This window comes from Phyllostomus hastatus, unplaced genomic scaffold (genome assembly GCF_019186645.2).
Source record: "Phyllostomus hastatus isolate PE091 unplaced genomic scaffold, TTU_PhHast_1.1 phas_scaffold_1066, whole genome shotgun sequence".
NCBI classification, from domain to species: domain Eukaryota; kingdom Metazoa; phylum Chordata; class Mammalia; order Chiroptera; family Phyllostomidae; genus Phyllostomus; species Phyllostomus hastatus.
The window spans coordinates 29346766-29370359 of NW_025334004.1; the positions used below are offsets into that span (position 1 = coordinate 29346766).

A 23594-nucleotide genomic window follows, 5' to 3' on the forward strand; every position below is an offset into this window, starting at 1 on the left:
GTTGTCTTCCTTTGTCCATGGCATGTTTGGTTCTGCCCAAAGCAGGGAATGCTTTTGTTTTGGTCAACAGAATGGGACACCATGGTGGTGTGGCAGTTCGAAGTCTGGGCTTCAAAGGAACTTGCAAAGTTCCACTTACTCTCTTGGGTCCTGCAATGGCCCTGTGAACACCCTTGGGCTAACCTGCTGGAGGGAGGAAACCTGGCCCAGTCACTCCCATGGACCCAGCTGTTGGTTGTCAACCCCCAGGAGGAGCCACCTACCTGAAGCCAGTTGATTGCTGACACATGAGGGTCTCCCAGCTGAGCTCAGCCTAAATTGCTGACCCACAGAATTACAAGCTAAATTAATGATTATTGTTTTAAACAACTAAATTTTGGGGTGCCGTGGGAGAAGATGAAGAGGAGGAGCCTACATCCTGGAAGGTAGGTGGGAGCCAAGAGCCAGGAGCTGCCTGAAATCGGGAAGCCTTAGCAGGTAGATCATACCTTGAGGACACCCAGCGTTCGGGTCCCAGAAGACAGGGAGGAAAGGCACCCAGGCAGGCAGAGTGGCAAGAAAAACAAGGATCATGACGCTTAGTTCGCCATAGGCAATCAATCAATAAACCTTCAATAATGGTGAGATGCTGGTTTTCCCGTGTACTCTCTCCAGACACTCTCTCCTTCCAGGCAGTTGGCCTTTGTCGCCTCACTGGGGTGGATGCCTCGTGACAGGCAGGCCTGGTTCATCAGCAGTAGGTCTCCCGGGAATTCAGCCACGGGAAAAAGATTGCGGTTCGTTAAGCCGGTGATGGACCGTTCCACTTTCTTTGTGGGAAAGAATGGTTTCAGGTCTGAGGGCTGGTATGTTAAACATTTTTTGTTTTTTTCTGCCTTGAAAATTACATTCATTTTTATTTCTTGTCTCTTTGAGGTTTTTCTCTCTCTCTCCTCTTGCATGTCGTCATCGTAGTCATTGTCGTCATCATCCTCACCCTCATCTTCCCAGACGTTGTCTCTGGTCATTGGGCCCAGGGCCCCTGAGGACAGAACTGAGGAGTTCCTCGCCCTTAGAATGGAGGGTAGCTGCGGGTTACTTCTCAGGGCTCGAGCGAACTGCATGCGCTCCTTGTGCTTGCTGATGTCATGCCGCTCTCGTCGTGGCACTTTCAGCTCTTCTGGGGGCACGACCACCCTGGCCTTCCATACTGCTTCTGCAGGCCAGCAGGTGGAACAGGCTGAGGATTGTCGTTTTTTATATTCCACCACCTGTTTGTAGTCTGAAGACAGCAACTGGAGTTTCTTGAGCATCTTCCGTTCCTCCTCTTGCTTATAAGTCAGAAACTTTCTTGATGCTATGGTGTGAACCCCACCTAGACGCTGACAATGAGACGGGGGTTATTAGAGTGTCCCCAGGACAGGAGCAGGGGGTGTCCACAGGAAGAATTAGCTAGTGGCACCTTCTCCCCTCATTGCTGAGTGTGTCTGAGTCCCTGTGTAGTGGGCAAGAGGGTGAGTCTTTGGGTCAGGCAAGCCTGGGGTCCACTCCTGACTCTGCTTGGGTACTATGAACTTGAAAGAACTTCACTGACCCACAGAACCACTGTTTGCCTCTGGAAAACATCATCTACCAGAGCCACTAGTGCAAAGTAAGGGCTCAAGAAACGGTATCTCTGCCATTTGTTATCACTTACAGTTGTATTCCTATTTGGGACATTGAAAGAAGAGAGTATTTTACTATGCAAGTGTAAAAGCCACTAGCAGACTCAGCCGACTTGAGTCCTGTTTGGGAGACTTACATCTCTACTGCTGGTTGTTTGGGAACCTCTGGCTCCCCCTAGAGCAGGGGTGTCCTACTCAAGGCTCATGGATCACTATAAATTTATAAAATTGTAATTTACTTAAAACATTATGAGATTTTTTTTGTGATTACATGTTGCAATGTATTTAGTATGTGGCCCGAGACAGCTCTTCTTCTTCCATGTGGGCCAGAGACACCAAAAGGTTGGACACCCCTGACCTAGGGTAACAACCTGCCTTCAGCAGGGCCTCACTCTGTATAAACATCAGGACACTTACTAGGATCTCTTTCTCCAAAGGGGAGTATTTCCCGAGGGCCATGCGTGGGTCTGATTGGCAGAATTGGATCCATGGCCTGGAAGGCAAAGAGACAGGTGCATGAGAATTCTGGAGAGGGTCTTCCTAGGTCCTTGTTTGGGAATGGGAGCTCTTACAAAGAGCAATTCTCCATTAATTAGGCCAAGGCCACAGTGACCCAGGTATCTGCAGCCTCAGGGTGGGTTCTTCCACTTGGCCTTGGTCTGAGATGCATGGGAAGGAATGGACAGGAAACACAGCTACACTCACCCCAAAAGTGAAGCAGAACATCGATCTCCTTGGCAACACAGGTGATCTTTACCCTGAAGAGAATCACCCATGTTCAGTGTTCTGGCTGGTATTCCATTCTTGCTTGGCTTCCCCTCTGCAGCCTTCCTTTCTTGGGCCCCTGGATCTCCAGGCCTCTGTTTTCCAGTCTTCTGACAGCCATTCTCCCACTCTCTGATCATACTCTGGCAATAGGCTAGGATGGGAGGTGTCAATGACTGGAGTTAATCTTTCTCAGACAGTTTCATGGGAAATGAAGGGGCAGTCACTACCCCTTCTTGCATCATAACTGGTCCACTTGGGAGCTATTGTGAGGTCTGAGTTCAGGCATCAAGGTATGCCCTAGGGTCAAGTTGGTGTGTAGAGGAAGAGAGTTGCCACAGAGATGATCTGACCATGTCATTGTTACTTGCAAGCCATGAAAGACCACTTGGTTCTTTTGGGATGCAGGCTCAGTCAGCTCAAATCTCTCTCTCTGGTATGGCATCACCTCTCCAGTCTTAGTTTCTCATGGTCCATTCTGGGCCACTATCCATGCTTCTTGAAATGATCTTCTAGGCTGCCGTTTCTACTTCCCTCATGTCTCAGATACCTCTCTCCTTTTTGGCAACTTGCTTGTCTTTCAGAACCCAGATACTCCCCTGAGCAGTGAGCCTGAGCTTTGATGGTTCCAGTCTGGTCTTGCCCATAAGGTTACATTTGGGGCTGAAGGGAGGGAGGATTAGGGAGAGCAGGCAGTGCCTCCCATGCCAGGACCCCAGGGTTAACAGGAGGAAGTGAGTCCCAGAGAGAGGACTTGGGTGAGGTCCAAGCATGAGATCTGGCTCTCTTATGCTTGGTGAGTCCCTCTGCTCTTGACCTTGGAAGATCTGGGCTTAAACTGATCACCTTACTGAGCAAGTGACCTCTCCACTAACTCCTGAAGGACAAGTCAGGCAGGCAGGAGGCATGGGCCTTCCACACACAGGACACAGCAAAGGGGGAGAGTCTGGGAGAGCCTGGTGTGCTCCGGACACTGGAAGCAGCTTGGGTTTGCTGGAGAAATGGGGTAGGGGACATGGTGGGGGAAGAAGCCAGGAAAAGGACAGGCAAAGATTGGAAGAGCCTGAGGCCACACTGAAGAGTTGACTCTTTTCCCCTGGGGGCATGAGGCTGGCCTAATACCTCCCCTTGAATGAGGTGGCATGCTCAGCAGTTTAATTTTTAAAAACTGCTGAGCATTTTATGGTGATCTCATTTTATTGAGATCACCATAAAATTCACCTGTTTTAGACATGCACTTCAATGATTTTTAGTAAATTTACCAAGCCATGCAACTGCCTCCACTAATCAATTGTGGACCATTTCCATCCCCCCAAAAGATCCCTTATGCCTCTTTACAGTTAACCTGCTGACAACTGCCTGTCTTACAGTCTACTTTCTGTCTCTACCGATTTGCCTTCAAATGTCTTCATATTAAAATGAAAAGGCAGAAAACTGTACTTGAACAACAATAAAATTCAGAAGTATTTCATTAAAAATAAAAAATTAAAAAAGAAAAGAAAGAAAACGATCCTTTCCTTTCTAGCTTTAAATTACCCCTTCCTCCTTGGCTTTCTGCTGTGGGGTCAGTTGGGTATTGTGTTGTCCCTCTTTCACTGCTGGAGGTACCACACTAGGTCCATGCCTAAGACACCTGCCCTCTTCCCTTGAAACCGGAAGTACATGCCTGAGCTTGTAGCTGGACTAATGCCTGAGTTCACTGGGCTTAATGGCTTCCCTGGAGAGTCAGGGGAAAGATCTGCCTAACTTCCCATAGGGCTATCACACAGGTGACTGAGCTGTTCTGAGATTCCATGGGATTATGGTGGGGCTGTGTGGCCTGTGGTCTCCCTTATACTATTGTAACATCCTCCTGTATTAGTCTAGCATGGAGACAGTGCTAGGCAAACGCAGCTGTGGTTCTGCTGGTTCCACTACAACCAGACAAGGCAGAAGACAAGGGGAGGGGCAGCCTTCCTGTGTTTGGAATGCTCCTGCCCGCCTGTCAGTCCTTGTGAAATCTAGATGCAAATAAAACAGGAGAAAAGACCCTTCCACCTGGAGCCACTCCAAGTTAAGATTGTAGGGTTGAAGGGTTACTCTCCCTCCCATGATAGGCAGATACCTGCCTCCATTCTTGACTTGCTGTGCCCCTTGCCCAAGGGCATATTTAATTCAGCTTTGTCTCCTATCAGGGTTGCTACCTGCCCCACCTGAGAAGTGAACCACTGAAAAGAGAATGTGGAGGGTGAGAAATTGGCCCTCTGGGAGGTGCACTCCACCTAGCCGACCAGACAAAGGTTTACGGGGGTCTGTCCACCTGCAGAGAACTAAAGACAAAGGGCTGGAAAGGAGTTGCTCAAGTCCATGTGGGCTGGTGGCAAATCTGAGTCCCTGGAGCAAGGAGGAGCTGTCAATAAGAGAGGCCACGCCTGGCGTATTCACGCCTGACATATTCAGTGACAGGTTGAGACTGGCATTTGACTGGTATGTGAACAAACTTATCACTCTCTGCCCTGACTGCCCATCTCCACCCCTCCTATTTGGTCTGGATGAATATTTCTTCTTTAACTCCTAGGTTGTCAGACTTCCATACGGTTCAATTGTCTGTCACTTCTGGTTGTTTTTTTAAATTTGTTGCTGCCCTCTTTTGGTTGTTTAAGGAGGCACAGTGTATCTACCTATGCCTCCACCTTGGCGGAAAGAAAAAAAGTGTAATTAAAAAAAAAAGAGGTAGCATTGGTTGGTTAATCACATTATATAAGGGTCAGGTGTAGGACATTATAATTCAATATCCATATACGCTATTATGTGCTAATTTTCAATGTAAAAAATTGTACTGGTTCAGAGTCCTGGCACTCAGATGTGAGAAGTGCAAATGCTTTGCTACAACAGGCTTAAGGTGCAGGCAGGGGTGGTCCAGCAGGTCTGGGATATTAGACAATGAAGGTAGGACAAGGCTTAGCTCCTCTCTATGCAAATACTGCTGTCATCTCTTTGGGCCGAGTCCAGTGCAAATGATTCTCCATTGTCTTTTCAGTGGTCATGATTTAGGATGCAACGTAGGTCAGTGTTAAATGCTATTTAGGTTGAAATTCAAGATGAAGTCTTTCTGATTCTGTGGTTGCATTGTCCGTCTTTCCTTCCTTTTACTTTCTCAGTCTAAGTCACATGTAGTTTGGATCACAGTCCTTTCAGGCAGAATATGGGGTGTTCCTCTGAGGACTTTCCCTCTGGGGACTTCCTCTGCATGGTTGTTAAATACCCCATGGCTCTAACGTTCACTCAGAGCTTTCTTGCCTTTCTCCTGTAGTCATTTAGGCAAGTGGCCTCTTGCTGTGCTTTGCTGTGTGCAGATGAGGTTTGCTTGAGAAGGGGTGCAATTTAGAAGAGACTAACTGAAACCTAACTACACTTGTAACTATAGACCATGGCTTTAAGATATCCTAAGTTTAGGCAACTAGCATGATGATTAAGCGTGGAAAAATAATAAAAGAAACATACGTTAGATGTAAAAGCCACCACAACATGACCATGGCATTCTTCTCCTTTAGGAAGTTACTATCTATGATTTATTTTTAAAACAAGTTTCTCCATGAATGATATACTTATCTTAACTATGACGTCATGTGGCAATTATTGGAGGGAAACATTCCACTATTCTAAAAGATACGGAAGCAGGAAAGAATGTTTGCTCTCCAAGTGGGTGGTGGTCTCCATACTTTCACAACTTATCCCATTGGTTTTTGTTTTGTAAACTGTAGCAAATTCCTTTCCAAATTTGAAAAGGTCAGTTACAGTTTCAAGGACATTGGTTTTAGGCACATTAAAGCAATGTGAGATGTTTTAAGTGTCCGGGGAAAATATAGAGTGACTTTACCTGGCTGTGGCTTCTAGCCAGACTTGGAGTAGTTCACACACCAGGTCTTGTCCAGGTTCTAAAGTTCAGAGACAGTAGCTGCAGTCACCACCTTCCATGGCTCCTGGGAACATCGTACCGTGGACAAGGAGTAAGAAGGCTGTTGTTCTGCAAGTTCAGTTGATCCGATCCTGCAAATGCTTCCCAGAGAATTTCTACAACTCTGAGCCATCTTTTAAATTCTGGGCTTTGGAATAAAATCTAGCATGAGTATTGTAAAATGATATGGAGCATGACAGAGTAGACAGAGGTCAGTTCAAGCCAAAGTAAATTGTCACAGGGACACTTGGGCTACAGAGTTTTGTTTTATTCTACCAAGACTTGATACATTATGCTTCAGAATCAATCACTTTTATCATTCTTAAGACCTATACCTATTCCTCCCTAATGTTTAAGTAAGATATAGCATTCCAGGAAGTAAGAATAAAAGATTATCTGTTTTACAGACCAAATCCAAAGACAAAAGATAGCTTTTAAAAAGGGTGATTAACTTGAAGTGCAGATAAGAGAAAAAAGCAATTTCTGTCCTCAAACTAGGTACTTGGCACACCAGAAGTGGACACTCACCTTTGCTGGTAATGACCTAAGACCCTTAATAAGTCAGCGCCCTGGATACAGCGACAGTGACCCATGCAAATGAAAGAGAAGGAAGAGAAGAAGCTCAGGTGTCTTCATTTTGAGAAGAAATGTATCGCTCCTCAGTGAAGGGGTTCATCATGGGTTCAAGTGTCAGCTCTACCACTTCTGATGTGTGGAAGCTCTGATGATGAGGTCAAAGTGAGAAGGTAGCGAAGAAATGATGGGAAAACTGTATTAGAATTAATTTACAAGGAGAGAGAAATGCTGCGAAGAGAGAACCTACTCCTCCCCACAACACACACACACACGCACACACACACACACAGAAGTCACAAATACAAGCGATTTTGCATTTAGAGAGTCTTTGCTTCCAGGAAGGCCCCTGTGTCAATCCGCGGGGAGGACCCACAGCAGCTGCCAGAGGCTGGTTCCCCTCCTCCTCCTTCTCAGGAGGTCCGTTGAAGGGAGTTTGACAAAGGAACCTCTGTACTGAGGGCAAGTTTCGCTGATTTGAGCAAGGTCACAGTATGGAAAGTTAGAAAAAGCAAAACAAAACAAAAAACCACCAATCTCAATATGATCAGAGCTTAGATTCCCCAGGAAATGGTGTGGCGACTGAACGATGCAAATCGGGCTGATAAGGAGATTAAAATTGAATATAAATGGTGGAAACTCGCCCAGGAAAACACTGAGAGGCAAGGGTTTAGCTGTGCCCAGTGCCACTACCCTCCAATGGCAGGTCTGGTCTGAATCAAGGACCACCACCAAGGTCAACAATGAAAACAACTCATATTGACTGGACATTCATTGGTAAAGAATGTCCAGTCAATATGAGCCATTATTGTTAGCCTTGTTAACCTATTGTTAAGGTGTGTGTAGCTATGAGCTACATTTAAATATGCATATATATTTCAAATGATGCAAAAGTTCTAGGAGGCATCTGCTTCTGAAACACACCAGACAGAGAGTTTTAGTCTGCTGCCCTGGTCAGCTGGGTGATATTTGAAATACCGACGTCCTGATACAGGGCCACCACAGAGATGACCAATCTGGTCTCTGTGTTTGCATTTTATGTTGGGGAGCTCTGGGCTCAGGAAGGGAGGTGGCGTTCCAAAGGGTTGTATGGGGTACTGGGGGGCTCATTACCCACCAGTAAGATAGATCTGCCATCTTTTTACAATGGCACAATGACAGTGGTCTAGGCTGGTGAACACCAGCCCTGCTGGTAGGTGTCAATCCTGAGTCACCACGGGCTCTTCAGGAAACTTCACCAGGTGTCCCCATTATCTTGGGGGAGGAGTCTTCCAAACCTTTCATGAAATGCAGGGAGTACCCTCCTCCTCCCCTCTCCTCTCCTCTGCAGTGATCTCTTCCTGCCTGGAAATGCAATGTGTCCTCTGCCTGGAAGCATCTCCGCTGCTTTCCCCTGGGTTTTCAAATGCCTGTATGAACTGCCGGTCTTTTCCACAAACTGAGTTTATTTAAGGACTCAAGCTTCTGTCCAGGCCATGAGAGGACGGCGTGCACCGCTGGTCTCTGTCTGCAGGTCAGGCTTGTGAGGATCATGAGAATTATCATCTGAGGCCACTGTTGACTTAGGTGCTTCTTCAGACGCACCCACAACCGTGGTTTTCAGAAAACATGCCTGGCCCGTTCGCCATGGGAACATTTCTGTGCTTGGCCAGTCTGATTCCAAAGCCCTCACAAGTTAGGAGTTTAAAATATTTAGTCAGAGATATTCCTAGCATGAGCTGTTGGGTGGTTTATGTGACCAAGGAAATACTGTTATATGAAAACTCCAGGATGGTTTCCCAGAAGAGGGGCCTGGCCTGCCCCTCCCATGCCCCGCCCTCCCAGGGAGCAGTCTTTCATCAGGCGGAACTTTGTCTTCCAGGAGCTGCCCCTGTGGGGTGGGGCCACCTGCCAGCCTTGTCTCTCAACAATCCCATCATATGTGTGCTAGGAAGCCAGGAATAACATGTTTTCTTGATGACACAGGTTTCAATTTTGTTTTTATTGTGCCTGACAAAATACAGTTATTCCGTGGTTCCTTAATTATGGTATTTTAATAAAATAAATTAATTGAAAAAAGTCATGCTTTTATCACTAGAGGATTAAATGTTTAACTTTTATTGTTTTTTAATTAACAGATGCCATGCTATCCCATTATATAGTTGGTCTGGGAAGCAGGGTAACATCTGTTTCACAGGCCACGTGTTCTGCAAGGGTCTGGTTAAGCGCTGGGTTGGTGGAGTCAGGTGGCAATGACCACCACATGTACCATAGCATCTGCCCGAGTTACAGACCTGAAGTTGAGGATAATCCCAGAAATTACAATAAATGCATAACACAACTTAGGGAAACAGAGGACCCACTTGTCTCGTGCGTCTTTTTAAGGACACAGAGACACAGAACAGCCAGCCTGAGTTCTCACCATACGGCTTCAATCTCTCACTATACAGCTTTAACTTCTCACCAGCTGACCTTGGGCATGAGAGTCCGTCTCTCCATGTCTCAGATTCCCTGTCTGTGAAATGGACATACGGCTTACTGTTCTAACTCCCAAAAGTATTAAAAGAATTAAAATGAAATAACAAATGTGAAACACTCGGTGATAATTAAGTTCTAGGCAAATATCAGGAGTTGTCTATTGTTTTACTTTACCCCTCTTATTTAGGCTTCATTTAACTAAACTGCAGAGTCTGCCGAAGGCAGAATGGGGGTTCCAAAGAGAGACTGAGTCATAGAAAAGCAAACCGAGGATTCACTTTTGGCCTGTAAATATTGCACCAGCTTTGGTTACTTTTGCCTGTGGAACGCCCTCTCTCCCTTTATGCCCACCTGCTTCCTGCCTTGGCTGAATTTGACTGTATCTCTGGTCAATGGCAGTGAGACCATTAGAAAAGCCCAAAAACTCTATTAGGAGGACATCTATTGAGAAAGAATAAACTTGCTTGTGAAATTTACAGATCTCTTAGAGACACTTAATTTTACCGAATCCTCCCAAGAACCTTCTAGATTGAGCATTATCTCACCTCAGGTGGTCTTATCTCACCTTTTCAGATGAGGAAACCAAGGCTCAGAGGAGCTAAGTGCATTGCCCAAAATCACAGGGGAAGAATCAAGACCCAGGTGCTCTGAGCTGAAGTCATAGCCCTCAGCCCTCCTACCCATGATCCAACTCGTCCATCATGAGCAGACGTGGACCTGGCTGACCTTGGGTGTCCTACACACAGGAGAAGCCCAGAGGCCATCCCTGCAGGACACGGTGACTGACACATTGGATTCACCCAGCTTGCAGAGCGGTCTCAATGAGAGAATAGATTGAGTATTCCTTTGGAAAAATCCTTCTTTCCAAACCCTTTTCACAATCCAGAGCTCGCTGAGTCTATGAACACTTCTTTCCATTCCACTAGTTCATTCAGCCATGTAGAGTTAGACACACGCTCCAGAAGGGGTGTTGGCTTTCAGAAGACTGTTGCATCCTAAGGCTCAGAGCAGAGGAGAAGTCTCTGAAGTCATGCGATCATTTGTTGCTATAAGTCAATTTTCTGAGTAGAGATAAAATACCTGTTAGGGCAGCAGTAATTTGAAGAGCATCAGGTATAAATGAGTGCTTCCACATTCAATTCCACAAATATTTAAATACAAGGCATCATACTAAGTAAGCAATACCATAAGTAGGACCAGAAATGATATAAAGAGAAGTCCTTCCCGCAAAGAGATTACAAGCTAATAGGAAAAACAGGACAAAAAGTACTATGAACTACAATTAAGGCAGAATGTATTAAGGCTTATAAGAGAAGTAGCAAGTGGGTGCTGTGGGAATTAGAGAATGTATTTCAGGAATAAGGGAAAACTTCTAGAAAGGAGGAGAGGCAGGCATGGACACTGAGAGATGAGTGGATTTCGGCAGCTTCTTCCTCTGGGCACTGCCATATGCCAAAGGAAACGATGCCTTTGGTGAAATCCTGGGCTCCTGGGACCATGGGGTCCCACCCGCCCAGCCAGGGGCCAGCCCACGATTTGTCTCATCTGCTCTCTGATCGCACCTTGCGACTCTTCAATGGAATGGTTCTGGGCGGTGGAATCACCTCTCCCCCATAGCAAATGCACACAAAATGCCGAAGCAAGGGAACTGACCCCCCTCCAAGTGCCAGGCAATCCAAGCCCGAAAAGAGCATCAGGTTGCAGGGCCCGCCCCACATGGGAGCCTGGAGGGGATATAAAGCTGACACCGAGGATTCTGCAGTAGCTGGAAGCCTTCCCAACATGGGCTGCCCAGCCCTCCTCCTCGGGCTGCTGCTCTTCCCTGTGGTCACTCCACATGAAGCAGGTACCGCAGCCGATGCCCCTGGGCCGTTTTGCTCACGCCTGGTTCCAAGCTTGAGAGGGAAAGTGTGGGTATCTCCACAGCCCACCCGCCACTGGGGGGAAGCTTAACACGCAATCCCGACAGGTAGAGCTTTTCTACCCATTGACTGAGATGCTGCTGGCATGGTCCCTGAAGGCGTCACCGCGATGGATGTGGGGGAGTTGGGTCAAGTATTTTCTGTAAGATTCACTTTTTGTGAACAAGACACTAGCCCATTCATTGCTCTTTAAGCAAGACTCTGTTTTTAGGGTTCTGGAGAGATGGATAAAGAAGGAACGCTTGGATGCAGGATAATTAGGGGTTTTGAGAATGTTCTTCGGCCTGTATATTGGTATGTAGCAGTGGAGGTGTTGAATGGCTGTCAGGATTTCCTTCTTTTGTTGCTGACTGGAGTTGAACAAGGTACCATAATAGAATATGTTAGCCTGAAGTAATTGATATGACGTAAAATTACTTGGACTTGATTCATGAAGACTTCTAATCTGAAAATCCATACCTTTCTTTTTTAAAAAATCAGTTTGATATTCTTAGTCTTAATCTGTACTGTACCTCTAGTCCTCTTAAGGAAATTTTAATTTAATTTAGAACTACACTAATTTAAACTAAGTTCAATAATTTGAACCACATAAGTTCAATTATTTTTACCATTATTTTGCGACTTTGTAGACAAATATTGAAGTCCTTTGTTACTTAGTTTTCCTAGTTACACTAATAAACAGAAATGTGGAAATACTCTTGAACAATAAATAACTTGAATATAATGTTTATTCACTATAAAGGAAAAGCTAACTCAACACCCACAGAATAATGTTTGATTGTAAATTTTACACTCAAATTCTTTTTTTGTTCTTCAAGTAATTGAATAGATATGTTTATGCCAGTTACCTACTCAAACATATTTGTTAAAATATACTGAGGTGTTAAGAAGGATTTAAGTGGTTTCTTGAATCCTTTGGGATCTGGGGCCTGGTTTTTCATTTATATGTCCAATGATGTGTGAGTCTGGAAATACGGCTTTAGGGCTACAAAAGTCTGCATAATTCAAGCCCTAACTCCATATTTTCTGACCATGTGCATTTGGGCAAGTTTTTAATTTCTCCATTGGTGTTTCCTCTTCCATATAAAGGAGATAATTCACTGGACTGTTGGGGAGTTTTAATGAAATGCTGTTAAATTACTTGGAAGAATAATCTACAAACTAGATTACTAGAAAATGCTAAATCAATGTTAACTGTTATTATATATGCTATCAATTCTAAACTGTGTATCTGAAAAGAGGAAAACACAGATGGTCAGATTCAGATTACAATATTTACCATAATGCATCCATTCCCCAAGGAACCAAGGTATTTTCCTCTTTCAGTATTTCGGTAATAGGTTTCAAGCAATAGATTTAATATTTTTAGTGTATCTAGCAGGAAAAGAGTTCTTTTTTTCCCAGCATATCAGTGCTATGCAAGTAGGTACTCTGAAGAGTTATGAACTATACCAAGTGGAAAATGGACAGGGCTTTCTGAAGCATTACATTTTTCAAATTTTTGAGGGAATTCAAAATTCAAGTTCATCATATTGGTTCCAATGTGGCAAAGATGATGCTGGTTTCAACAGTGCTGAGAGTAGCAAGGCGTACCTTGGAAATGCAGTTATATGCTTGGTTAATAGTGACCCCCGGAACAAACTGGATGAACCTCAGTGAGCTCTGCCCCAGGACCTCATCTGAAGTGCATTGCTGCTCTTGGGAAGAAGAACTGGACTGTGATTTAATCTGTTTGGAATCAGATGTCCAAAGGGTTTAGGATAGATGTGGGGAGGAAGATGGGAAAATAATCTTTAGTTTGGGACAAGTGACTTTAATGATTTCTGGGAACTACAAAAAAGCCACCCTAAAATCCAGCAATTCTAAGACTATGCCTCGCTCACCACTCTATAATATGTTGGAAACAGCAGACAATAGAACCCTGGGCACAAAGATCAGCCTCACTTCTGGTCCCACCCCCTCCTCCCATCACACTGAGAAATCAGATCTCAGTGGCAAAACCAGCCAGAACGTGGGCTGTTATTATGCTAAACTGGGTATTTTGATAATCCAGTTACAATATCCAGCTCTTTTCTTCCTCTGCTATATCCTGCTTTCCGTGAAATTTGCAAACTTAATGCCAATACTCGCCACATTGAGGGCACAGGGTGCTGACCTCAGGGACCCACGTCCTAGCACAGATGGTGACATAGCAGAGGGAGGGCACTGCACGGATAGTCTGAACAAGTGAGTGAAAGACAATGACCAAGACTATCACACCACTGATGTCTGCTTACTGGATCCTCCCAAAATAAACACAGCAGGATTCCAGGGGTGGTTCCCCTGAGTGGCTTAAACCTAAGGATGTTTAAGGAGCCCAGTGGGTCTTACAGACACGACTGGCAAGGATCAGCTGTCACCAGGGCCACTTTCTCAAGGACTGTCTGGCTTCTCCTTTATCTGTGCCCCTTCTCCAGTGCTTTTGTCCACACTTGCACTGTCCCCTCCCTGTCCCCCGGGATGTGTATTTCAGTCTACCAGTCACAGAAGAGTGTTCTTGAGCTTCCAGGGGCGTGTGGATTTGTGATATGATATGCCCTCAGGGTGTTTGTAGGCTCCTCCTGCTGATTGCACAAGAGTCTTAAAGACAATGGGGCCAGTGAGCCCTCCCGGGGACAGCCACCAGGAATACAACCGCGGGTCAGTGCCAGTCTCCCTCCTATCAAAAGGGATTTGGGGCCCGCAGACCACTGCTGCTTGGTTGGTACTAATGCGATTCACAGCCAACGTGTTGTGAGGACAAAGGGCAACTTGTTGACCACTGGAAAAGGAAGGACTATTTCTGGAAATGTGATTGCTCCCTGGTGTAAAAGTTATCTGATCGACACAATCCAAGTTAAATAGCGAAAAGAGTCTCTAAGAACCACCTTGCAATCAAGTTACAGTCTCTTCAGCTGTGGTCCTGCACCTGCTCTGCTTCCGGGGTCCGACACTGACCACACCCCCTGTCCTTCCCGCATGCCCACAGACCCCTCCGTGCACTCAGTCCCCAGCCCCCATCCCTGGGGCCGCCCTGGTCAGGATGGGAGCCCATGGTGTCAGATCGCAGCTGGGCCCACACGGCGTCCTGCAGTCGCGTTGACCCCCGGTCAGACTTCCAGCGGACATCACACCGTCTTATGCAGCTTGCAAGGCTGACAGCTCTGAGGGCCAACCTCCCGCCACACACACACACATGCACACACACACTCACACATGTATACATTCTCACATACATATGCAAACACACACACTCAGGACCAACTTGTTCCACCTGTCCTTTCCTCCTTGTTCCCAGCCCAAAGGAAGTCCTGTCTGTCCTTGTCCCCTGTCCCCAATGTCATCCCCTCTCTCACTAGGCTATCCATTATCTCCTCACTCATAAACCGCTCCTTTTTTTTCACTGAGGAAGACTCTGCCCCCATCCCTCTCTGTCTACTTGACTTCTTCCTGCTCTTCTTCCAAGACTCAGGTCCATCATCACTTCTTAGAAAGGGTATCCTGGAACCCCCACCCCATTATGCACTCCTAAACCATTTTGAATACCTCCCCCTTGCTCCTTAGCACCTAGCAGAGTTGTAAATGTAATCTTAGCTTTGGGTAAATGTGACTGCTGCCTCCAGCTTCCTCAAACTAGACTCCGGACTCGGTGACAGCAAAGACCAGGTGAGTTCTGTGAACACGGTGCTATCTAGTGTCCCCGTCGCGTGCGCTGTAAGTACTTGTTACACAGTTAAACAAATGGCTTGATGCAGAATATGTTCCTTCTCCTAACAGGCAATATTTTTGTGTCTTTGAAAGGCTGGCCACAATTGCAGCTAGTGAATGGGTCAAGCCAATGTTCCGGACGAGTGGAAGTTTTCTACCACGGCCAGCGGGGCAGGGTGTGTGATGACCAATGGGACATGAAGGACGCTGAAGTGGTGTGCCGGCAGCTGAACTGTGGGCATGCTCTCGCCGCCCCTGTGGGGGCCCGGTTTGGTGGAGGCGAAGGCCACTTTCTGCTGGCTGATGTGGACTGCACAGGAGAAGAGAGTTTTCTGGGGCAGTGTCCTCACGCCGGCTGGCCCCTCCATAACTGCAGTACTGGAGAAGGTGCCAGCGTCGTCTGCTCAGGTAACGGTCCCCTCCCCCTCCAGGGCTGCACATCTTACCCCGCTGGCACCTCCCCAGATCTCATCAGTGATGCTCTCACCGATGATGTCATCGTAGACCACCTCTGACCACCTTTCTGAGCCAAAAGTAAGGAGGCCTCAGTCACTTGAGAGCTTCGGCTGGAGCTCAGGAATTTTCTAGTGGCAGGATGTCGACATGGGTTTTGTACAGAGAAAAACAGTGGGAGATATTCACAATGACCGGTACAAACACGTCAGTCAACAGTGGCGTTGACCACTCAGCGTGAGCACTGAGCACTGAGCGTGCTCGACCTTTCTTAAAGGGTGCTGCGGGGAACTAAGACACAAAGTTTTTCCCACTGAAACTCTGCAGCCTGAAGAAGGTAAAGAAATGAGGCATTTATACATTGAAATAGCACTGACTTCTTGTTTTTCCTCTTGATCGTGAGTCCAGGCCATGTATTGCTAATTACAAATCTTTGGCCAATTAGTAATTATCATGATCGGGGACCGAGATTTCTGAGCCTCATCACTGCTGATGTTGAGGCCACATGACCCTTTGTGGCGGAGGCTGTCCTGTGCACTGTGGGTGGTTTAGCCTTTCCCTAACCTCCACCCACTGAATAACAACCAAAAATGTCTTCGGACATTGTCAAATGTCCCTTGGTGGGGGGCAGGGGCAGGTGGTAAATTGACTCCTACTGAGAACCTCTGGTCTAGATATACAAATGAATTTCCACCAAACACACAACTAATATTCAGCATACTGGCAGTGATAAAAATATATGTGTGCCAATGGGAAATAATGGAAGTAATTTCATGGGTCTAGAGCAGTGAACTTGGTCCCTTGCTAAAAATTCCAATTGCATCCAACCAGGAAGACCTATCTGTGTGACACTAATGTGATTAATACATTTTTAAAGTCAATTCAAACAGCTCAAATACTGGGGGTGGGGGGAATGGTGTCGTGTCTGTGTTCATTTGTTTACATTTAGTTTTGTTTTTCTCTTTTTCCCTTGGATTTGGCTTTATTTTGTTGGGGTTTGGGTTTAGAATGCCATCAGAGCCGTTTATTCTGTAAAGCCACGAGGGCCCACCTGTTCTGTGTATGTGTGATGAGTGTTTGCCTCCTGGTTGGAGGTGCTACGGAGTCTGCAGGTAGAACACAGCGCAGCCGCAGCTGAGTGGGACACGTGTTATTAGGCACGTTTGCATGCTGGATGGGTAATGAAGAGTCATCTGAACTGAGGGTGGGGAGTCAACATGTCTATTTCTGGGAGTCATATTCTTTCATTGTAAAATGTGTTTTAAATGGAAGCATTCCTAGAAAAAAAAATGGCCCTGTTCTGAAGTGATTTTTCCTTCCCCACATATTAGCAGAGATGGAGTATTTAAAGCCTGCTTTGGGTAAGTTTCTGCTTTTGTTTTTATCAGCCTGACATTTCTCCCTCTCTGATCCACCTGGGCAGGTAATACGCGAATCATGAAGGAAACATGGCATAAGTACTGGGAGGGGTCATGTTGCCACCTTTGGACAATTATTGTCATTTCCACATCCCCGGGCCTTTAAGATGACCCCACCGCTAATGGAAAATGCTGGGGGGCCACGTCCTTCCACTGGAGTGGCTTTATTTTCGTTTCAATCGTGGGGGTCTTCAGTTATTCTCTAGCACAGTCACTTTTTCTGGCGGAATTGCTGTTAAAAGCACTATTCCTATCACCATGTTAAGGAAAAGTCTGGGTGAATTATTCGTGTAGCTTCAGCAACTGTTTGGCGTATTCTTTCCCACTCGGGGGGCTCGCTATGGCTGGTGCGGGGGAAGGAACCCCCTGACATCTTAGCAGCCACTGGAGTCTCATCCCCTCTGCCTGCAGAGAATGCTGAGGAGCCGCTGCCGATGCCCCAAGGTAGGGAGTTTTTCATGTTGAATTTGTCCTTTTTGGGTGCACGTTTTCCTTTTAGTTTAAAACCAAAACTTTGTTGGCCTTGCGGAAACACATGCGCATGGGGAGACCATTGCACGTATTTTGTTCATGAACTATTAATGTGCACCGGCAAACTGGCAAGTCCTAAGACTAGTAAACCCAGTGGGATAAAGGAAGGACATTGTGTTTGGCAGCAGCAGGTCTGGGTTTAAGTCCCATCTGTCACTTATTTAGTGTGACCTTGAGCAAGTCCCTTGCTCTGTGTTTTAAAGAGGGGGTAAAACACCTACCTCACAGAGCTCCATTTGGATTAAATGAGATGGTATACATGCAATGATAACAAGAGCCACCTTTCCCTGAGTGTGAATGATATTCCAGGCTCTATTCTAACACCTTTACCTGCATCGTTAGCAAGGCACACAACTGCTAGTCTGTTAGACAGTAAGATACCTTGCTTGGCTTTTATGCAGAGCTGACATTAAAATGGACATATTGTCCCCATTCAGTTCATTGCTCAATCCAGAAGTCCTTGGAGCTTCCCTTGCCCTCTCGCCACACAGCCAACACATTAGAAAATCCTCTGGCTATGCTTCCAAAATATATGCTGAACCCATTGGCCTCTCCCAAGTCCACTGTTACTGCGACCGTCTAAGGCCCCACCATCTTTCATCCTGGTCATGGCTACAATTTTCTAAATTGTCTTCTACCCCCGCCTGTCCACCTCCGGTACACACATAATGTAGTCTTGTCCCAGAAACTAGAACAGGCTGGTAAACTGTAAATCATACCATTTTCCTGTACTTAAAACCCTGCAAAGACTTTCTATCCTGTTTGGAAGAGCACCCCAATCTGTTACCGTGACCCGTGAGACCCTGCAAGATCTTACCCTTGTCCGTGTTTCTGACCACTGAGGCAACACCTCCTCTAGCACAGTGCCCCCCGCTGGCTTTTTCCCTGTGCCTGAAAACTGACAAGGTAGTTCCCGACTTAGAACCTTGGTGCTGGCTCTTTCCTCTGCCTGGTGTCTCTTCTGGATTTCCCCTCAGCTGACTTCTTGTAATCGGGTCTTAGCTAACATGCCATTCCTTCAGAGAGCATTCACCTGAATACACAATCCAGAATACACTTTCTCTGTTGTGTCCTCTTTAATCAACCTGCTGTGTATCTCCTCATAGGACTTACAGCACCTGAGGCGGTCTTTATATTTTTATTTTGTTCATGGACCCATCATGGGTCCTTCCTGCCCATCTTCCCAGAATGTAAGTTCTGTGATAGCAGGAACTTTGGCAAGTTTATGTCAGAGCCGAGGACAGGGCCTAGTACATAATAGGTTCTAAGTAAACACCAGATTAAAACATATATAGACGCATGCTAGTATTCTGCCTCTCCTACAAAACTGCTGGCATGGCCATCAAAATGCCCAGTGATCCTCTAACAAAGGCAATGAGTTCCTGATACTGTTCATCAGGCAGTGAGAATTCCATTGTGTGCCATAATTTTCATCTCCCTTCAAATCCCAGGAACTTCGGGGCTCCATTGAATGATCAGGTCTAAAAAATGAGCTAAGAGTTTTCTTGATTGGTTGGTTGATGGGTTAGTTGGTTGTTTTTCTCCTTATTTCTCTTTCGTCCATATGATGGTTAATCATGTACTTCGATTTTTTCTAGTCTTCCTATGCAGATATGTATACATTGCACTTGACATCAGTCACTTGACATCTGTAGCAGGATATATATATATAAATGTTCTCCAAGGGCCCAGGAGGGATGTAGGATGCCACTGGGTCTTGAGAGGGGCATGAGGTGTGGAGGAGCTCAGATGTGGGCATGCCATGGTCATCCTGCTTCAGGCCCAGTTGGGAGCCCCTGCCCAGCACAGGCAGGTGGTGCTGAGCTCCAGTGGAGACTGCCTTGCACTCGGTATGAGGCATTCTGAAGAGCTAGTGTCACATGTTAAAGCTATAACCTCTAGGTCTCCTCAAAGCAATCACATCAGCAGATACTTCTGCCTGCCTATTGTGTCCAAGGGACTGTATTTCTCCTGGATTTCACCGTATTTTGCATTTCATATGTTTGGCCTGTCATGTTAAAGGTTTGTTGAAAATCAATAAGTAGGTAAGGTAAACATTATTCAATTTAATTAAATAAACACATTTCTATTTTTATTGTACCAGTAGGTGATGGAAACTCAGCAACCATATTATCAGGTAAGAGAGTATTTTTGTGCTGTTTTTCCCTGGGATATTTCTAATTGCCCATCCAAATACAGAAAAGAAGTAAATAAAAGAGTTGCTGTTGAGTTCTTTCTCCTCAGTGACTCTTGCAGTTGAGTTCGTATGGGGCTAATTTTCAGGGTATTGACCCCCAATAGATTCTCTAAATTCTAAAACAAACAAACAAAAAACAATGCCATTGTTTTGACTAAATACTGAAAACCATTTTGACCACAGTGGCTTTGTGGTTTTCAACTGTCATTGTGGTCTTCATGTGTCATTGTGGCCAGCTGCTCTGAGAGTATTCAAACCTTTTCCACTTTTACAAACAATATATTACAACTTTCTCCAGAAGAAACATCATTTGGTCACATGTAATGTTTGCTTATGTCTGAGTTTCCCATGCTTTTGTAACAAATCGTCACCAATTTAGTGGCTTAAATGACCCAGGTTCATTATTTGCCGTTCTTGAGTCAGAAGTCCAAAGTGAGTCTCCCTGAAACACGGCGTCATCAGAGCCACGTTCACCCTGGAGGAGGCAGAGGAGGGTCTGCTCCCCTGTCTTTTCCAGTTTCTAGAGGCCGCCTGCATTCCTTGGCTCGTGGCCTCCTTCCTCCGTCTTCAAAGCCAGCAGAGCAGTGTTTTCAAATTTCTCTCTGACTCTTCCACCTTTCATTTCCACTTTTAAGAATGCTTGTGATTATGCTGGGCCCACCCAGGTAATCCAGGATAATGTCCCTATCTTAAAGCAGCTGATTAGCACCTTAATTCCACCTGCAGACTTAATTCCCCTTTGCCAGGTAACCTGGCCTATTCACGAGTTCTAGGGATTAGGGTGTGAGCATCTTTGGAGGTGGGGAAAGTATTCTGCCTCCCACACTTACTTACCAGTAACAATTCTTCTGTAGTTGCTTCTGCTCAGTGGCACCGAAATGGACACACCATTCAAGACATACATTGAAATATGGTGATCCAGGTCAATACAGAGATAAGCAGAGGTGGTCTACCACTGTCATTTCTTCTGCCAGTGTTCCTGATGGATATTACAAGTAACTCCCATGGTTGGATATGGAGTGGAGTCAGGTCTGGGGACAGGAGAGAACACGGGATACTGTGGATCCATGGAGAGGTTTCATGCTGGAGCAATACCTGCAAGAGAGACATGTCAGCAATAAAACAGGCTGAGCAATGAAACAGCAGAACAAGTGAATAAAAGTACCAGGGGAGTCCTGATGGCCCAGGCCAGTAAGCCAACACTTAGGGAAAATGTTGAGACTCCAAACACATAATTCTTATCACAAAATCCCAAATACCTGCCCTTGGACATAGAGTTTGGGAGAGAGAGACGGTGGGGATGACTGAGCTGAGGAGGACTGAAGGTCGGTGGCTAAGGGGTGACTTAGCATTTCTATCGCCTGCATAGCGGTCACTTCAGAGTTGAGGCAAAACTACATCTTGTGGAATCACAGGGAGCCCTGGCTGCTCACACCTCACTCACATCACCGTGAGCACCCACTGTAATGAGGCTTTCTCTATTACAGTTCTGCCTGCTGCCATCTCAACTCACCTTCCTCCTACAACGGTGGTGCCTTCCACTTCGCCAGGTAGGACCCATCCCCGCCCACCCTTCCCACGGTTCCCGAATTTATCCCAGCTCCTGAGTCACACTGTCATGACGGTGGTTCTGCCCACCGCTAGGTAAGTCGAATGTGCCACCGGAGACGGCATGTTTGGAGAAGGAGAAGAGGGCCCTGCGGTGTCTGGGTTTCAGGCTGTCCAGCTGCACTCTGTGTTTGATTATTGATAATCTTGTGGTCAAAGAACATCGTAACATAAGACTCCTCATTTCACACATTTTCACAAATATAGAGTAAGTGCAAAAGAGGCGTCTTTGGTTCTGTGTGTGTGTGTGTTAGGGTGAGAGATTACTGTAAGGGTCACCTCATAGTTTTTGAATCTAGGAAATAAACTGGAGCACTTGGCCTAATAGCTGGGAAGTGTCCAACTGGAGAGACTTGATTATTTTCCTGTATCAGTGAGTCCCACAAACAGGGGGTACCTCTCCCTGGTCATGTTGAGCTGCGGTCACCATTACGGGCCATTTCATTTTGTCATCATGTTGGTCGATGCTGCCTCCATTCCTCCATCATCTATAACTGCTGGTATATCTATCATACCATCATATAATTCATATTCTGACAATACTGATGACCGTGTTTAGTGAGCCCTAGACCTGCCCTGTCCATGTGGCTGACAAGGACCTGAAATGTGGCCCGGCAGGTCTGACACCTGGTGTGTGTGTCACATACACACTGGATCTTTCAAAGACTTGTACGATGAAAAGAAAGTAAAATTACTCTCATTGACATTTATTATACCGATTATGTGTTGAAATTATAATGTTTTGGCTATGTTGGATTAAATAAGATGTATTATTCGCATTAATGTCACCCATTTCTTTTCACTTTTTAAAATGTGGTACCAGAAAATCTAAACTTACAAATGTAGCTTGTGCTTTCTTTCTGCTGGACAGAATTGCCTTGCACCATGTCAATCTCTGTGTTGACTGCCTTGTGAGGGTTTCTTATCTCCTCCTCCTCCTTCCAACAGCCAGATGGGGGAACTTCTATAATCCCCATTTCCTGAAAGGGAAACTCATGTTCAAGTAAGTTAAATGTTCTCCTCAAGGTCAGTGGATTAATAACACAAACACACACACACAACACTCTGATGTCAGAGCCCTACAGCTTAATCCCTGGACTATTTTAACTCTCTAAACCACATTTAAAACCTATGAACTACTAAAATGAATGACTAGGCATGTGGTATATTGAGAAACTCTGAGCATCCAGCTGAGACAAGGGAAGCTCAGGGTAAAAAGGTGGGCTACTCTCTGAGCCAGGCCTGCATTTGTTTCCTTGCTCCTGCACTGACTGTTCCCAAATCCACATGCACGTTGCCGATAGGACACCCACCAGCCCCAGCCCCAGGCATCCAGTCTGATCCTCCCCATCCGAGGCTGGCAGCTCCTAGACCCCTGTGGCTCTTTATCTGTCCTCACCTGTAACTTCTGTTCCTCTCCTGTGCAGTGGAGGCGGGGGGGGTGGTTGTTCATGTTCCTCTAATGACATTGTTAGTCTGTGGAGCAGAGTCCATATCTTACTCGTCTTTGACATTGCCCCTGACCATGTACGTGCACACACACACAGTTTCAACAACCACGTCTGCTCTTTGGTGGGTATTAGTGACAGTTAAATTATAAAGAAGTAAATGCTTGAATACATGAACACCACTCAGCTGATCCCAGATTGCATATCTGTGTTCATTTCCAAATATTAGCAAAAGAGAGAGCAAGCACATCAAATTCTCAGGTCTCATATCCAAGTGACTAAGGATTCTTTTGAAACCTGGGTGGCGTTTCCCACTTACTTGACAGGACAAGGCTCAGAGGCAGCTGCTGGACTGCTGGGTTTGGAGCCACACTCTCCTACCTCCCTCATCAGGTTTATTCACCCCTTCATGCTTCAGTTTCCTTACCTGAAAAATAGGGATAATAACAGCATATTTTTTAATTTATTTATTGATTTTAGACAGAGGGAGAAAACATCAATTGAAAAATATCAATGTGAGGGAGAAACATCAATTGGTTGTCTCTTGCATGCACCCCAACTGAGACTGAATCCAAGCCAGGCATGTGCCCTAACCAGAATTGAACCAGTGACCTTTCAGTTTGTGGGACGATGCCCAACCAGCCGAGCCACACCAGCCAGGGCAAAAGCTGCATATTTCCAGGAGTTGTGAGGTGTCAATCAGTGAGTTAATAAAGCTACCAACTGACTTAGCAAAGAGCCTGGTGCATAGTCAGGCAGAATGAGCACTGGTGTCTTCTCAGCCTTGTGGTGTGTCCTGTGGAATGGCGTTCTTCAAGGGCTCTGCTCCTGACTGCTGAGCTGTGGGGACAGGGTCCGGCATTTCTGGTCTTTGCTGATAGCCATGGCTATTATGTCACAATTCCTCCCCCCAGAA

General features: G+C 45.9%; 1 protein-coding gene across 1 annotated transcript; it reads right to left on the reverse strand.

Annotated features, from left to right (window-relative positions):
- Positions 1 to 611: 611 nt before the first annotated feature.
- CUNH10orf120 (chromosome unknown C10orf120 homolog) lies at positions 612 to 10059 on the reverse strand. The gene is made up of 3 exons (XM_045854527.1): positions 9941 to 10059; positions 2061 to 2136; positions 612 to 1361 (listed from the first exon to the last, which is right to left on the reverse strand). The coding sequence occupies exons 1-3, from the start codon at positions 10057 to 10059 to the stop codon at positions 612 to 614; spliced, it is 945 nt and encodes a 314-aa protein (XP_045710483.1).
- Between the last annotated feature and the right edge of the window lie 13535 nt (positions 10060 to 23594).